Source organism: Vanessa tameamea, chromosome 7 (assembly GCF_037043105.1).
Source record: "Vanessa tameamea isolate UH-Manoa-2023 chromosome 7, ilVanTame1 primary haplotype, whole genome shotgun sequence".
NCBI lineage: Eukaryota > Metazoa > Arthropoda > Insecta > Lepidoptera > Nymphalidae > Vanessa > Vanessa tameamea.
The window spans coordinates 1,791,503-1,809,587 of record NC_087315.1 but is presented as its reverse complement, the minus strand read 5'-3'; the positions used below and the strand labels follow the sequence as shown (position 1 = coordinate 1,809,587).

At 31.7% G+C, this 18,085-nt stretch overlaps 1 protein-coding gene across 1 annotated transcript; it reads right to left on the bottom strand.

Annotated features, from left to right (window-relative positions):
- Window positions 1–1,371: 1,371 nt before the first annotated feature.
- Window positions 1,372–17,884, bottom strand: LOC113392178 (aminopeptidase N-like). The gene is made up of 13 exons (XM_026628465.2): window positions 17,191–17,884; window positions 13,246–13,419; window positions 10,317–10,628; window positions 8,278–8,467; window positions 7,304–7,563; window positions 6,919–7,111; window positions 6,291–6,477; window positions 4,909–5,006; window positions 4,237–4,419; window positions 3,835–4,013; window positions 2,869–2,988; window positions 1,975–2,068; window positions 1,372–1,629 (listed from the first exon to the last, which is right to left on the bottom strand). Exons 1-13 carry the CDS (start codon window positions 17,640–17,642, stop codon window positions 1,525–1,527), a joined length of 2,547 nt encoding a protein of 848 aa, XP_026484250.2. The 5' UTR covers window positions 17,643–17,884; the 3' UTR covers window positions 1,372–1,524.
- Between the last annotated feature and the right edge of the window lie 201 nt (window positions 17,885–18,085).

The following is an 18,085-nucleotide window of genomic DNA, read 5'->3' as shown; positions in this document are numbered from 1 at the left end:
CAGTATTGCACAAAGTAAATTTTAAGTGAATAATTATAAATTTTTGTTATTATTTTTAGTTTTTATAGTATAAATATTTTTACTGCATTTTCACTCATAAGTTTATAATATAAGGAATAGTTTATATAAGAAAACATATTTAATGGCTTAATAAGTAGGTAAATAAGTAATTATTTCAAAATCTTAAGCAATCGCGTCCTCTTGCTTTTGATTTGGAATAATAAAATAAAAACATTTTAAACGTAAACAAATTTATTTTTCATATAAAATACTAGTTCTTAGTTAAGATTTAATTAAATATGTAATGTGTATATTATAAGACAATAAATTATTATAAACTTAGTAATAAGAATAATTGTTTTATTTTAACAATAAAAATCAATACAAATCATTACAATTTGACTAGAAAATACAATTAATATAGTATTTACAAATCTAGTTATAACAAAGATCAATGAATTTATAAAAAAAAAAATTAAACCATTCTAAATTAACAATCTGAATAATTTTAAATTCTATTTGTTTTTTCGATAATTTAATTAGCCCTAAATTAAGGAGTTTTAATCGTCGTTTCATTTGATGTGATGACGTCGGCGCCACCCTGTATATGTGTAAGCATCCAAAGCCGTTGGCCCGGTGCCTCAAACCTTTTCGGTCGAGTTAGATTTCCGTCCCATCGGATAATGAGAGTGAGGGTAAGGAGAGTGCATCTGTGGTTACACACACATTTGTGCACTAGTATATGTCCTGCGCAGTCGGCCTGGCCTCCCTTGGACTTGACCGAAGTCGGTCATCAATATATTATCATATGTATAGGTAATATTTCATTACAAAATTTATTTTATAATTACATACTTCATTTCATGTAACTATTTTTTCAAATATATCCAAGTACTTTAAAAATTTTTTTAAGAGGAATGTTCATAAAGTTCATAAAAAGTTAAATAAGGGATTTAACTCGATAGATCATGAATTCATCGAATCGGGATCCAATTCCATAAAGAGGGCAGTGATATCAACACTTAAGAGAAAAAATTAATAGATAATAATATGAAAACAAATAATCCGTTCAGTTTATTTAGACTACATTTAATAAAATAATGACAAATATTCTCATCTAAACCAGACACCGATTAAAAGATGTTACTGCCATCCACTGTATGAAATACCCAATACTACATAGTATAAAACGAACTTTGTACACTTGGATCTTTTATGCTACGCAACGAATTTGAATACGGTTTTCATCAATAAACAGAGTAATTAGTGAAAATAATACGAAGGTTTACATGTATACAACATTATAGCAGGTAAAAGCAAGAATGATAACTTTCATAGCCGGAAACAAAAGATAATTTTTCTCTTTATGTTTGTTGTTCAATCTACAAGAATCAAACAAAATTGGTATGATTCTATAAATCATGCAACCAAAATAGTTGAAATCAAACAATCACTAAATAAATAAAAAAGGTTAAATGCTGTATGAACCTCCCAAAAACATTTACACTAAAATTAGTATACTTTTCATCTTAATGTAAAAGTTATAAGTATTCCTGTAACTAATACCAAGGAGGTTATAAGCGAAACGGTACCTTCATTAGTTGATTCTGGTGTTGAAGTTAATGGTATCTGTAAAATAATAAATAAACATTAATTATACTTAAAGATATTATTAATTGGATACTTTTATTTTTATCAGTACATCAACCAATTTATTATAAGTATTACATAAGATATACGCTTCCAAATCGCTGCTACTACGTCGAATCCTATCCCCTAAAATGTCTACAGGTGGTGGTGACCCTTACCATCATATCGATTATTTTTGAATACGCCATTCAACACTGTCAATATACAAAGCTAAAACTTTCGTCTCAAACGAGGATCACAAATTAAAAAGTCCAAATGTCTTTTTTTTTAGTAGAAATGAAAATTTTAAAGAAAAAGAATGATACAATTCAAAGGATTTCTCACCTCGGTGGGTCTCACGGTCGTTGTCGACATCCTGATCGGGAGAGGTCTTGGGCTACCTATTGGGATTCTGTAGAGAAATCTATTTTCTTCACGCCTTAAAAGTAAGAAACAAAAGTAAGGTTAGTATTTTTAAATAAATATTCTTCAGATCGCGAGCGGGTTCACGCAGATCAATTTTGGGTGATGGGTGGCTTGACATAAATAGAAAGACATCTTTTACTGAGAATGTTCTGATCTCAGTCGATTCGATTGGTAGTCTAAAATTTTAATTCGTGTGAGCGACTTCAAAAAAATAAATGTTTAAGTATGGGTTTAATTATGGTATTTAATACATTATATGCCCTACAATTGTGCCAATTGACTCAGGTAATATGAATTTATGAAATAACCTAAGGAGATGTCGATCAAAGACTTCATTCGTTTAGAGAGATTTGAAGTATTGCCATGACCGAGTCATGGATGTTGGATGTTTTATATTTTATAATTCGTGACAACTATTAAGACACTGATCGTGTTGTGTTTATTTATTATTAAAATCAGAGCCGTGAAGGCAAAGTGACCCAAAGTTGAAATCGGGCCGATAAATTTTAATGTGCTTTATTTGTTCTGAAATGCACCACCAATCAGTGGCGGAATAAACATCGCGAGGAAACCGAGATGTCCTAGACATCTTACCTGAAGCACCACAGAATTGTGTGTGGTGTCCATATAGATATCCAAGATATTCTTACACACGTTACTTCCAATTATTCGTAGCAAAGCAGTGTATGCAATAAATTCCAAAATTTTCGTAAGAAAATGGGACACACTTGATCAGCAGTAGGACATCAATATACCTTTATAACTGAAACTTTATATGGATATGAATAATTCAAACAAATAAACGCATCTTACACTTTGTGTTCTGCGATTATTTTGTCTTCTATTTCAAATCTATTTAATTTAGTTCCTATATTATCTCTACCATCTTGGACGACTGTGTAATAACAGGCTTCACGAAAGTCTGGATTGAATCTGAAATTAATAAAAACATTATATTACTATTTGAAGAATTCATAACGATCCTTAATATAAGATTACGTAGTAAATCTTAACTTCTGCATTTAGCGATGAGGTAATATTTAAGAATAAACAAGAAATTTTAGATAAGATTCAGGAGTTATTTTCTTAAATTCTCACTTCATGAGACCTGAGATTTCGTAATGCTCAACTATTATTAAATTATTTAGTTAGTTATATTATAAATCAAGGAATGCTCAATACATTTTGGGAAGATTATGGGTATTCGGTTTGAAAATGCAATGAAACTTGTCAGACCGAGACGTGATTTCACGCGTCGCTCAAAGCGTAGACTTCCCAAACATTTCGAACATTCCTCGAGTAGTAACGTCAATGGAATCCAAACAATTCTCAATAATAACTAAACGAAGGAATATTTTGGAATTTGTACAATTTCTGCAAGAACATAAAATTATCGCATGTGAATAATCTTAATTTAAAACGCATAATTAGCGAAGTGTTTCTACTGTATATACACTAAAACACTATCTAAAATGTATAACGTCTTCTCGTATAAGTTTTATCTGTATTGGTTTATAGTTATAAAAATGACTCCAGATTTTTCTTTTTTTTTAAGTATAGTAGCAATGCTGCTTTTTAGAGATCTAATAATTTTCCTATTTACGACTCCAACTAAAAATAATCAAAAATATAAAGCTTATGCCTTTGAATTTTTACATCGCTAGGCGGCCTTAAATCATTGCGCTATTGACACTATAAATATAATACATAATATTTAAAGTAATACTAAACTAACCTAACGAAATATTAACAAAAAAAAATTTAGTCCTGTACATTTACCTCATCTTAGCGTCTATATGATCTGCATAATATCGCCTCATTTCGTTCAAGCAAGGTCTATGTTTAATTTCGCAAGCAAATTCAACGATACTGCTCCTAAACAATCTCGTGTTTGGACGTTGTTCGATGTTTGCCATCAATCTTCTGTATATCACGGATACTTTCTTTTGCATAAATCTCTGCAAGAATTAAACCCAAGTTTTACTAATTGCTAGATATTTTAGTTATCAACTCTTTCTGTGAAAAAGTTTTAAGAATTTAAAGTATTGAATTCACATATAAACCGTAAGTCTCTAAATGAAACTCTTTTATCACAAATTAACATAAATTTCTTTTCATTTTTGTCATAAGCACTAAATTGTTCGTGTTAACCTATTTCACGGTAAAAATTAACTTTTATACCTGCCATTCTTCATAGGTCATCTTAGTCATCTTAACGCCCTCTATCTTGAATAATTCGAAACCGGATATAGCAGATTCCCAGACTGCTAGACTTAGTTCTTTGTTAAGGTAATCTAAAACTTCTATAGCGATATCTTCCCGTACGTCTCCAGCGGCGTAGAGTGCAAAAATATCATTTACAATCTGTGTAATAAGTTATAAATATGTTGATGATCATTTTCATATAACTTATGTTGAATACTTTAACTAAATTTAAATGTATACGTTAACTAATAAAAGTAAGTAAAATTATAAATAGGTAAATTCTTAAAAGGATCACTCAGTTTTGTTCTAACCTAACAAGAATGAGATGAGATAAGAAAAAGTACACAGAATTTTGGGCAGTTAAATAACGGAATATTAAAAGAAAAAAAAACTTAAACAATATTTTAGTTAGTTACTACATATGTATATGTTTAAATTAAAATATTTCGAATGAATGATTCGATCCTGTGCCTTTGAAAATCCATAGTTCCTCCATATATTAGTCGAATAAAGGCGCTTGAGGTTAAAACACACTCCTGGGATATAATATGTTATTTTATCAAACGTAAAATGTTAAACAATATAATGATACTAGGAATTTATTTATACTAAAAAAAAACCTACTTATTAAGTAACATCGCAACGTACCTGTGCTCTATTTAATTCATCGATAGCTGCGTGATTTTCTTTCAGAGTTTTCGCAATTAGTCCCCATGTTTCATCGTCGTAATTGACTCGATAATATCCTTTAAAATATTTATATCGTTATACTGCAGCTTGCCACTCAGAGTTATTTTATTATTATATATTTAATTCTATTAGCTAACTAATATATTATTGGAATAAAAATAAAAATCGTGATCATCAATGACGTGCTTTTTTTGATGTTTCTAATAATTCAATATTCAAAATATAGGTAATGAAATTGTATTTGGTTTTCTCATGTAACTAAAACTAATTAGAACAATATAAACCTTATGGTTTATGTTGTTTACAAAACAGTGGAGGTGTGGGAAACTGTGTTGCAGAACTATCGATATTTTGACTATCGATAGTTGGCCTCGAAAACTATTTAAGATATCGATAGTACTATCAATAGTATCGTTTTGACCAATACTATCGATAGTATCGATAGTTTTGGACTATCGATAGTCAGTGAATGAATTTTGAGAAAAGGATAATGACGAAGTAAAAGTTCTCGATAATTCATGTAATTATGTAAATTTGTCGTATGTAATTATGTAAATTTTACACTTTTATATCGTCGTTACCTGGTTTACTAAATAATTTATCATGAGAAAGTAATACTATCGATAAATAAGTGGCTATCGATAGTACAAAACTATCGATACTATCGATATCGTCAATAGTATCGGTCATGGGAAGCTATCGATACTATCGTTAGTATTGACACGTGACAATACAATCGATAGACTATCGATTGTCTATCGACAGTGAACTATCGATAGGCAACACTAGTGGGAAGTCGTGAGCGGCTCGGCGTGGGCGCGACTAAAATAGATCGCCTATTGCGGCGCGGGCGCGGGCGCGGCCGCGGGCAAGGGCGCGCGCGCCGGCTCTCAAGGTCACAACGTGGCGCACGGCCTTTAACTCGAGTCTATGACGACGAGCTGATGAAGATGATATATGTTATTTATGTTTCGAATATATTTCACTTCGATGTTCGAAAATAAACAAAGCAAGATATAGTCCCATTTCGAAAAATGAGTCGATTAATTTTTGTAATGTGCATAATAATGTTTTCTTAAATAAAGTGGATAGTCTTTGACAAATATTATATACATTCTTATTACTTGAATACGGGATAAAAATATTTATGTTCTAGAAATCGTTAGATGCATAATGGAAGCATGACTCAACGGGATTGCTGTAACGAATTCAGTCAGTCGTGTGACCTAAATTTAGGTGTTGTTCAAAATGTGGTCTGTTGCTTCTTCAAAATATTTTGAAAAGTCTTAGACTTTGCAAAGACCTTAATTTGTAAATGATATGAATTGAAAATAGCAAACCTGAAGCGTTTCTATTCAGAATGATCCAACCACCATTGAGATTTTCTCCAAACGTGTAAGTCTGCATACCGATGGTGAACCTCGGTTGGAAGCAGTTGTAACAGTTCTGATTGTTCTGAACGATGTATGAGATAGGGATTAGATAGTTTGAGTCGAATCTGAAGTCTTCGGTGAAGCTGAATTTTCTCTAGAAAAAAATATCAAAATCGGTTTAACGGTTGTTGCGTTCGATACTATTATCGATTTGAACAATATTGTTATTAAGTGCATTTTCGACCATTAATTAAACCCTATTAAAACAGATAAGAGTTCATAATAACTATTAAAAAAGTGAAATTCTATAATAGCATTCCGTACTACAATCCCAATGTTTTTATATCTAAATATTTTATATTAAATAGCACTTGGTTTGAAACTTTTGTTCCCTCGTTCACTAAAAGTAAAATAACATTCAATATTCTTGTTTTTATAACAATTAATATTTTTAATTTAATTTAATACGATGGCTGCCTGTTCCGCTAGAATATAAGAAATCCATTCATCCATCCATCATAAGATTCATAAGATCACCATTCGTAAGACATATAACATATTCTTACACCAAAAATGGATGTAGCATTCAGATTACCTGCTTCAGCTGTATTGCATTTGGTGTTCGATCTCTCAATACTTGTACATTTATAATAGGATATCCAGCCTGATGGAACCAGGAATTGAGGACTCTTGAAGCTGTAGACCCGTTAAAGAACTGATGCAGACATTCTACAGTGTTACGGTCGAGATTTATCATGAAATCAGCTAGGGATATGTACTGTCCTCTCCTGAAATATTGACCATTATCAGCAGCAATTGATAAGGGACAATTGTAAAAAATAGTTCTTAAGATGGTTTTTCAAACAATTCGTTTCACAATTCAGCTTGAGAAATTAAAAAAAATGAAAATAAAAATATTTCTCTACCGTTGGTAAATGAAGATTTACTTAAGACTAACTGATTATTTCTATATCTCTTACCTGCTATTTATGTATTTAACTAAAGCCTGATGATATTTTTCTGAACCCAACCAATTTTCCACCATCCAAAGTAACGAAGCCGTTTTCATCGTCACCAGCTCTTTGTACCTCGATGGTATTTCTATTGCCAATGTCCGGTTGAAAGTTGCTAAAGCTGGCGTTGTATGATGCCAATCGACTGCCATTGCTTTGTGTTTCATTTGCAAGCCATAATTTTCAATTGTTCGTCTTCGTCCTATTGACATATCGCCGTGGTTGTACTGTTAATTAGACAAAACTGATTTCAACAAGCATCGTGTAATAAATTTGGGATTTAGACGATGTTCAACATTTCTTGATAGAGTCCAGGGTGAACAAAATAAGAAGGTGTTAATGAATAAGCTGAAATTAAATTATGAAGGATATGGTTCAAACCAATACATCCTCTGCATCGGGAGAGACTAAGATGGCTTATAACTTTGTATCAAGCAACTTAAGATAAATAGGCATTTTCATTAGTTTAAATTAAAGCTCTAAATAATTAAAAAAAAAAAAAAAACAACTGTCGTGTTAGTAGCTATTACATTATGTAAGAAATCGAGTTTTATAATAATAATCCCATCTGCATTCGCAGTATTAAAAAAATAATTGAAACAAATAAATCATATAAATTTGCTTATTACCTATTTCTCTGAGTATCTCATGAAAACATTGGAAATTCTAAACTGGCTGAATTTGCACTGATCCGAATAAGCTGAGCACACACATTGGGTGCTGGTGACAGTATTATGTAATAATAATTGGATCAATAATATTAAAGTTTCTTTTTTCATACAATTCGAATGCACAATTTATACAATGATCAAAAAATGTATATCGATTAGTGTATTATAAATATTTTTCATGTAAACATTCGTCAGAAGTAAAGACTCAGACTCTGATATAATTTCATACCTTGACCTACTTAAAACCAAACAAGCGTATCATTTGAATACCTGCGACAATAAATAATGAGCCATATAAGTTGCGACGCCCTCTTTGAACCATTCTTCTCTCCATCTAGTGCGTTGCGATTCCCCGGGATTGCCGAGCCAAATCCGACTCAGTTGCTGAGCAAGCTCGAACATCATACGCTCTATTTGCTTTATACTCGTGTACTCGTATATATTAGCCAATTTATTGTCACTGGAATTGTGAACTTAATTAATATAGAGATATTAAATTTCGATATAAATTATTTTCTAAAACTAAAATCATATATTATGATTTTCTTTCGCCGGTTCTTCTGAGGTCAGGGTATTTTCTTTTCCGAACCGGTGGTAGTGTTTAATTTGACAATCAATAAGTAAGTGTAATGCTTCTATATTGAATAAAGGAATTTGATTTATATGTATAGGTGTCTATAATGCCGTTCCAACGGTAAGTTTGGTTTAAACAACAGTCTTTTTTGTGATGTTCGGACATGAACGAATGCACACAAGAGAATGATAAAAATGATTATGATTTAACAATTAAATCCGACTTCTCTTATATCATACGAAGTGTAGTTCAAAAATATATTATTTTATGATATCATTAGGCGGACGAGCAAATGGGCCACCTGATGGCAAGTGGTCATCTCCGCCCATAGACAATGGCGATGTAAGAAATATTAACCATTCCTTACATCATCAATGCGCCACTAACCTAGGGAACTAAATTGTTATGTGCCTTGTGTTACACTGGTTCACTCACCCTTCAAATGGGAACACAATAATATTGAGTATTGCTTTTTGTCGGTAGAATATCTGATGAGTGGGTGGTACCTACCCAGTCGAGCTTGCAAAGCCCTACCACTGTGTAGGTAGTAGTGTGTAAGATTTAGAAAAGCTTACTAATAATATTTATATTTATATGCAATGTGTAATGCTAGCATTGTGCACCTGTTTTATATGAATACATTTTTCATTGTAGTTTTTAATAATAAACACTTTTCGTACTCGTAAACGAATTCATGGGCAACAAAGCTTTGTATATATTCATTAATCAGCGTATTATAAAATGTACGAGTTTAAAGAAAGAATATTTAAGCGCTTTAGAATGCAATCCGTTTTCGTAGAAGTTGATTTGATTTAAAGAATATGAAATTCATGATTTTCACAATCATCTTAATTTAAAACGAATTATATTGGGAAGTGAGCTACTGAGAAAATAATATTATAAATTAAAATGTTTTTTTGAAACACACTGATTTTTCTAGTCGATTTATTATGAAAATTGCTTAAGTAGTTCACTTAGACGTGACAGAAAAAAACACTTCTCAATTATCAGTCTAGGTCATAATCTATTTCGGGACATATCAGAAATGTAGAAACATATAGAAATAATATGTAAGGCATTCTAAAGCCGAGTATGAAATACTTTTTATATTGTTTAATATTAGTAAGCACAGTGGCAAATAGACCAGTTTATGATAAGCAGTCACCACTACATAGACATTATCAGTATAAAAACTATTCAAACTCAAACTCGAATTCCTTTATTCGATATAGAAGCATTACACTTACTTATTGATAGTCAAATTAAACACTAACACTGGTTCGGAAAAGGAAACACCCTGACCTGAGAAGACTGGCGAAGGAAGCTCAGCGCGTCTATATATATTAACCATCCTTTACATAGTCAATACGCCACCAACCATCGGTACTAAGATGTTATATCTCTTTAGGCTGTAGATACACTGGTCACTCACCCTTCAAACCAGAACATACTAATAGAAAGAATGGTTGGTACCAACATTCAAAACCCTACCAAGTAAAAATAAATTATAAAGACTAATTAAGTACATGATTAAAACCTCATTGGTGCTTTGCCCTAACTTAAACCGCAATAAGTTCCAAGTATTCTATCCTTCGGTACATTTAACACTGAGTACTGATTATATAAATATTGACGCAATACACTCTATTTGTCTTTGTCTTACACAGTAAGTTTAACAAGGACAGAACATGAATTTCTAAAGTAGTATATGAATGCTGTTTGATGTTGCACTCACCCAATGGTAAGTAGATTCCAGCTTGCGATTTCATATCCATTAAGTATGGTTGGAACAGCAACTATATTTATTGGTCCGTATACAAGAGGCCGATCAATCAATGCATATTCATGAATCAAATTGATAAGTGTTTCTCCAAAATCCAATATAAATGTATAATGCTTGAGATGAGACACTGGCGCCCAAACAACTAACGTGTCGTTTTTGACGGAAATCTCTCGGCTACCAAAGTTAGAATGGTGAAATCCTATTTGATGGAGGCCGGCTTGCGGCGACGGTATATACTCAATGATTGAGTAGCTGTCTTTCGAACTGAAAAATAATAACATTTGTTTTATTAAACATTACAAATAAACTGTACTTAGAATATAATAATTTTGTTATAATACTTAGCCATTACTTATTGGATAATTTTATTTATAACTAAACTAAAATTGGATGGCTATATTTAAATATTTTTTTTAAAACCTTTTTTTAATTGAAAGAAAGTAAAATAACACGATTATGCTTAACATTCACGATGTTTTCTTTCACCAAGCATGAGATGAAGCCCGTCTAGGCAGATACCTCCCACCAACATAAATTACATTAACATTACATTAACAGCCTGTAAATTTCCCACTGCAGGGATAAGGCCTCCTCTCCCTTTGAGGAGAAGGTTTGAAACATATTCCACCACCCTGTGTATTCCACGGGTTCGTGGAATACACATGTGGCAGAATTTCGTTGAAATTAGACACATGCAGGTGTCCTCACGATGTTTTCATTCACCGCCGAGCACGTGATGAATTATTAAGATTCACGTGTTTTACCTTTTTATATTTTAATTGATTAATTGAATTAAAGATACCGACGTTAGCTTACGTTATTTTAATTGAATGCAATATAGTACTATAAAATTTCTCTTCGTATACTAAAATGGTAATGGCTCTTGGAAATAGAAAATATCGCCAGCTTTCTGATATAATTGACTCTGTACATAAACAGTTATGGACGATGTGTTAGCGGTTTTAAATTAATAGAGAGAGTTATGAAATAAAAAATTAGTAGAAATAAAAGAATCAATCGTTTGATTTAAGGTTAAAAATTTGTTAGTATTTGTCAATGATCCCTTCAATGACAGCATCTATCGAGGGACCTACAGGATTCTCGAGCCCAATAAGATTTATTTTTTTGCATAGAAACCTATCTATTTTGACTTGATTTGAAAGCTCTTTTTTACTGTTTTGTGGTCATTTTCTTAATTATAATTTTGGGTTTCTTTCCATTGGCATCTTTTTCTTCTATTTTTTTCTTATCGGTATCAGCCACGATGGCAGACGACATTTTTCTATCATTGCGTATCGTGTTTTGTCTTGGCCCCAGTTTAGTAAACGGTCTTATCATTTCCTTAATGATGCAAATAAATTATTACATATATCAAAAAGCATAATTATTATTACTTTATTGTATTTAAAAATTAAAATGTAGGGTTATGAAAGAGACAGTTATAAAAGAGCCGGCTGTTTCAACGAACATTCACCTGGCTTTTTCAAAACTAATGCTTTAAAAAAATATAATCCTTAAAAAAACATCAATATCAAAACTTTTGAGGCTTAGTTTTTACGCGACTTTAAGTCCAAATATATGCACAAACTCAATCTATAATCCATTTACCTATATATGTTTACAATAAAATACCAAAAAATAAGTTAAATAAAGTATGCAACTTACTTTTTTATACCTAAAATATTGACTCGATGTGGTGGCGTTCGTTGGTTTCGGCAGATTTTCAAATGTTTGTGGGTCACGGGAAATTAGTATCGCCACTTATATATTAAATCACCAACCAAATCCTTTGATAAACTACCAAAATAATGCAAGTGGCCCTTTAAAAACCTGGCTCTTTCATGCCACTTCTCCCCTACTTAACTTATAGTCATGTTACATAATATAACAATAACTGTATTAATATTATAAATACAAAAAAAACATAGTCTCCAAAAATTTTTCCAAATACACATTTCATATGAAACCTATCAATGTAACAATATATTTATTCGACCACGCTGCAGCTAACTAAAAATCATCTAAATCTATTTATCAAACTAATACCCGTACATACATGCATACATATATGGTACATTAACTAAGAACTTTCTTCTTTGAAGTCGGTTTATAAACGCTGTCAAACGGGCTGGGCCCTCAATTCTTGCCGTATAGGGCAAACGATCATAATTGTGGAAACTGTGTCACTCATTGTGGTTTCAACTCGTTATAGATCCACAGATCTATACTCAGCTGCCGAGCTTAATATAGAGGCTATAGAAAAACTGATTACGTCCTTAAGAAAACAACATTTATTCTATTGAGAATTTACACTATAGAAAAGTACTCTTGATGATTGTACAATTTGAACAGCTGACCTAAATATATAGGAAGGCTTGTAATAGTTATAACTATTTGATGTCTAACATTAATTGCAAATAATTGCTTTAAAATATATTATATTGTTAAATACAAATTAATAGGCACAGCGACCAGTTAAATACGAAGAAGACGCTATAGAAGCTGATGTGTTGCAACGCCATCTAGCGGCAAGTTATAACATAGTGTATTTGATATAGTAAAATTTTATAATAAATACCAATTAGATAGATGTCCCGAAGATTGCCCCCTACATACAAACAAACAAATTTAATCTCTTCATAATATTAATACAGAAAATTTATGGTGATCGGTGGAATGATAAAGAAGTTAGTGTGCTGCATGCAGCGAATTTCCAGAAAATTATCGTAATGACAAAGTACGTTCAAGCTAATATTATATCAATATCCATTTTATATATAAAATACAATAGATTAGAGGTAATCAATTAAATTATTGTTTATAGGTGAAAAGTGTGCTATAAATCTTATTATTTTACTTTAATTGTGTTTTTTTTACTTACTTATGTTGCTTGAACTCCTTGGCAATGACCAAACTGGTGTTACAATGCTGTAGTCCTGGATGTGGCGTTGCGACGTGCACTTTAAATTTGAAGACTGCTTCGAATTGTGGATTGTCGAAACATGGGAAGAAGTATTTTGCTTTGTTAGGTGAGAGACGAGTCGTGTAGAGATATCTAAAATAGATGTAAATAAGGTTATCTTTAAGTATTACTATATAATAATAATCTCCTCATTTTTAGGGTAAAATCTGGAAGTTACCGCACCTTTTGATGCGAGTTCTCCTATTTTGAGGGTCAAAATTTTTCACAATGTACCTATTACTGAGCTTTACAAATAAAGATTTGTTATTATTATTTTTATGAAATACGTAAGCGATCGTGACAATGGTCCTGATTGGTGGACCTCTTACCACCTGATGGTAAGAGGTCATAACCCGCAGACATTGGTGCCGTAAGAAATATCAAACATTCCTAAAAAAACAATGCGCCACCATCCTTGGGCACTAAGATGTTATACCCCGTGTACCAGTTACACTGGCTCACTCACCCTTGAAAACGGAACACAACAATACTGAGTACTGCTGTTCTGCAGTAGAATATCTGACGAGTACTTGGTACCTACCCAGGCTTGCACAAAACCAACCATGTAATTTTTTCTATAACTGTAAAAATATTTGTCTACTTCCTTGACTAATATTTCATGGCTATCTTCCGACCTGCTGGTTGTTTTGGTGAGTACTGAATCTCAACGTGGACTAACCGCCAGATGTTGTAGTGGTCCAAGAGTTGTTCAAAGATTGAAAATTTTAGGTTAAGGAAAAAATAATAATTTGGATTAAATGTATCAAATAAACGACACACACACACACAAACGAAACAGATGTATATTTACTACAGCGTTATTTAGCTCGATAACTAACCACGCTCTAGAAACATAAACTTCATTTGCAATTTTATTGTTTACCATATTTAGATAATACCTATGAGACTATGTATTTAACTGCCTCGTTAGTATAGTGGCTAACTTATACGATCCTGTAGCCTCTCCAACCCGTGTCGAAGAACGCCATTGCAGTGTTTTTAGTGGCTAACAATCCCACATAACCCGATTTCCCCCTGAGGCTAGGTAACTTTCTGAAGATTTTCATTTCGTTCAAATAAAGTGGGATATAAGACTACAGATGTCCAGGTTCAAACCCAGGAACTCATAAATATAAAGCTATGTAAAACTTTCATTAGCAGCTCGGAGCCTGGCAGGTGAAATCACGTACACTTTACATGTATCTACAGTCCCGTGGCACGAAAAATATTTAAAGTTTTTCTGAGTTTCCGTTCGTATCGGATCTGCTGTCTCATCGGATTAGAAGGAAGGAATAAGGAAATAGCTTACCTGTACCTAAGTACAATTATGCCCACGATGGTACTCTATAATACGTCCTGCACAGTCAGCTAATTCCCCTTAAGCACTGCCGTCACGGCCGAAAATGGTCAGGGGGACATCATCATCATCGTTTAGCTTAATTACTGCCCACACTCTTGAAAATAATCTTACAAAAAGATCTTCAGTCATTTTATTGAATACCATATTCAGATGATACGTACTTACGACTTTTTGTATTTAATATAATTATTATGGTTACAGATTATTTTTCGCGTTAGTTAAACTAAAATAAATTGCCTATCAAAATCAACACAGATTTGCGTTCGTTTACTCAGTGGGTGGTACTTGCTAAGGTACCATTTAATAATCAGTTATTCTATCGGGAAACAGTAATATTTTAGTGTGTCAATCATGATTACCAGCCACTAAAATAACTGCGTAAGGTTTATCATCAAATAGTCTATGGTTTTACATAAAAAAAAAAATTATATATAGAGAAGACTAAACGGCAGTCCCGTATTATTTCTTATTCCTTCTTCAAAATAGTGTAAAAACTTTTTTTTTTAATTAGTATATCTAGGATACTAACACTTTAGTTCAAACTTATTAACAAAGACGTGTAGTTTTTAGCTCACTTACCACCGTTCAACTGGTCCACTAGTTATTTAAAAAAACGGTACCGTTTTAAACTATATTACTGAACAAGCGATAAATCCTTAATATGTCCAGATACTTGAATTTAAAAAAAATATTGTTTTTTATCGCCATGCTAATTTGACGTAAAATAACATAATTATATAAAAAAAATATATGGGTTTTACTTCTATTTGAATATAGTATAAAATGAACACGTCCTAGTTTTTCTGCTTACCCTAGACTGAATATTTATTTCTATCTACTGTACTATACAATTTTTTATGTATGTATATAATCTATGTAAGCTATTAAGTATATTGATTGTTTCACGTCTATCGCTAATGTATGACGTAATCAGTGTTTATTTATTCCATACTAGTCTCCGCTCGCGGTTTCTTCTGCGTGTGCGGGGACACGATTTTAAGTAATCATCAAACATATGTCAATATGTTGTAAAAAAAAATAGTTGAATAAAAAGACTGTTCAAAAATAATATTATAAAATTTGGTGTTTAACCTGGTAATTAAATACATATAAACGCAGCCTTCTGTAAATTATAATTTATGCAAACAAAACCTTGATTTATATTGTATAAGGTAAGTCTTCCGCGTGGGAACCATTCCTAGAACAGATATCGTATGAATAAAATCGCAAATTTCCATTAAAATACGTCAATGCTTTTTAGTGGGAGCTTTATGATAAACTAATATTGTATAGTAAACATATTAAATAGTTTTGCAGCCGTATAATTAATGATATTTTAACTAATATTGTTATTGTGAATGTAAGTTTGTTGCTTAGTGGCTTCGCTAATCAACTGATTATTTATTATTTTCTAGATAAAACTACAAACTGTTTCTTTAAACTTAAATACATCTTACTACCTAATATTTTTAAACTTTAATAAATAATAATAATAAAAAAACAATATATGGGATTAAATTTATTTTATTTAATCAGAAAACTGAAGTCTATATAATACAAGCAAGCAAGCTGATTTTTTTATTTATTTTATGGAGTAAAATAGAAATATATTTTTTCTTTTAATTTCTATCAACACGGAATCCTTGCAAACAATCCTTGTCGAAATAACTTTATCAAATATTTGAAACAAATTTATTGGTATTTTAAATAAATTTTGAGATATTTATATCGAAATTTTATATTCAAAGTTTTCTCGTATCCAAAAATCGTCTTGAAGCAATACAACCTCACGATAATCCAAAAAAAAAGAACAAACCTTACCTCTACAATATAAGTATTACGATAACTAAAAGTCTCTAACGGAAAACATTACCGCGAAGTTTTTAACATAGATTATTTAAAAAAAAGAAAGTAGAATTATATACTAAAACAAAAATTAAAAAAGTCTGAAATTACGAACCCTTAAAATATCTCCTTTAGCATATATATATTTTAATTTTTTTTTCCAGACATAAAACTCGGGGCCAGTAATTATCATTTGTGCAGGAGAAGCAAAGTTATCCATGTATGCTTACGACATTTTGGTAATAAAAAATAATCACTTATATTTATGTAAAAAAAAGGTACGTGTACTGAATATGGAATGGAATGAATGGAATAGCCTGACACCTGGAGTGGGCGAAGACGTTTGTGGAAACCAGTGAACTATAAATTTCAATCATATAACACAACCGATTCCCTAATCGCTTTTTACCCCATGCAATAGAACGAGACAGCAATATTGAGCGCAAAGCAAAAGGTTTGGTAAAAATCGAATTCGAAAACTCAATAATCACTTTTTTTTAAATTCTGTTCACAGATATTCGATATGAAAGTAATAACGATTCTGAACGTATTTTCTATTTATTAATAGAAATTTCGTTCAGAATCGTAAGTTTTGAAAGACATACCTAATATTTTAGGTATGTCTTTCAAAACTTTATATGGCTAATTATTTTACTCACTTTGACTTCCCATCTTCTTCATATTCCACTACGAAAATTCCTTGGTTATCGAAACTCACTTGTTTGGTAAAGGATATCTTCACAAAATATTGAGTCCGAGCCAAACTATATTGTTTAAGTGGTTCCCTTAAATATATAAACAATTTGCCTCTTCTATTATCAAATTCGTAAGGCCGGTATTGGTTTATTAAATTTACATTTTTATCTAAAACTTGTATGGAATCACCTTTTATTTCCAAATCTCTAGCGTCCAATTCTATAACATTTACGTTTGGGGCATTCGCTATTATCGTAATCACTATATCACAATCGTAATAAGAATTACCATCTTTATATATATGAGGAACTAAAGTCAGTTCATATTGCACTGGATACACTGTGTAATTAAGGCACTCTTCCTCTAAAACATACGCTGAAGACGACGCGAATAAAATTAAAAAGTAAAGAAACATTTTAATTTTTAAACTGCCTGTTTTTAATTTTAAAATTTCGAATGTATTATTTATAATCTGTCAAAAACAGTGTATACCTTCTTATTTTTTTATTCACATATTATTAGATATTTTTTCGATTAGAACGCGTTCGAATTTTGAAATGATATTACCGCCAAAATGTAGGACGTTAGATACGTCCAACTCCGACGCGAACTTGAATGAGTTTTGCGTGCGAACGCGGCGTAGTCTTGGCGCCGGCTGCTAACTCCATTTCGGTTTGAGCCGTAACCTATCTACCACGTGTTCATTACACTAAGGAAAGTAATATGGTTAAGTCTAATGTCACAGGTCATGGTGAACTGGACGTAGGGTTCTATTCCATTGGAAACGATTTATGTTTACACTTTTATGTGTATTACGAATACGGTGTAACACAGTATGTTATAAAAAATCAATACATT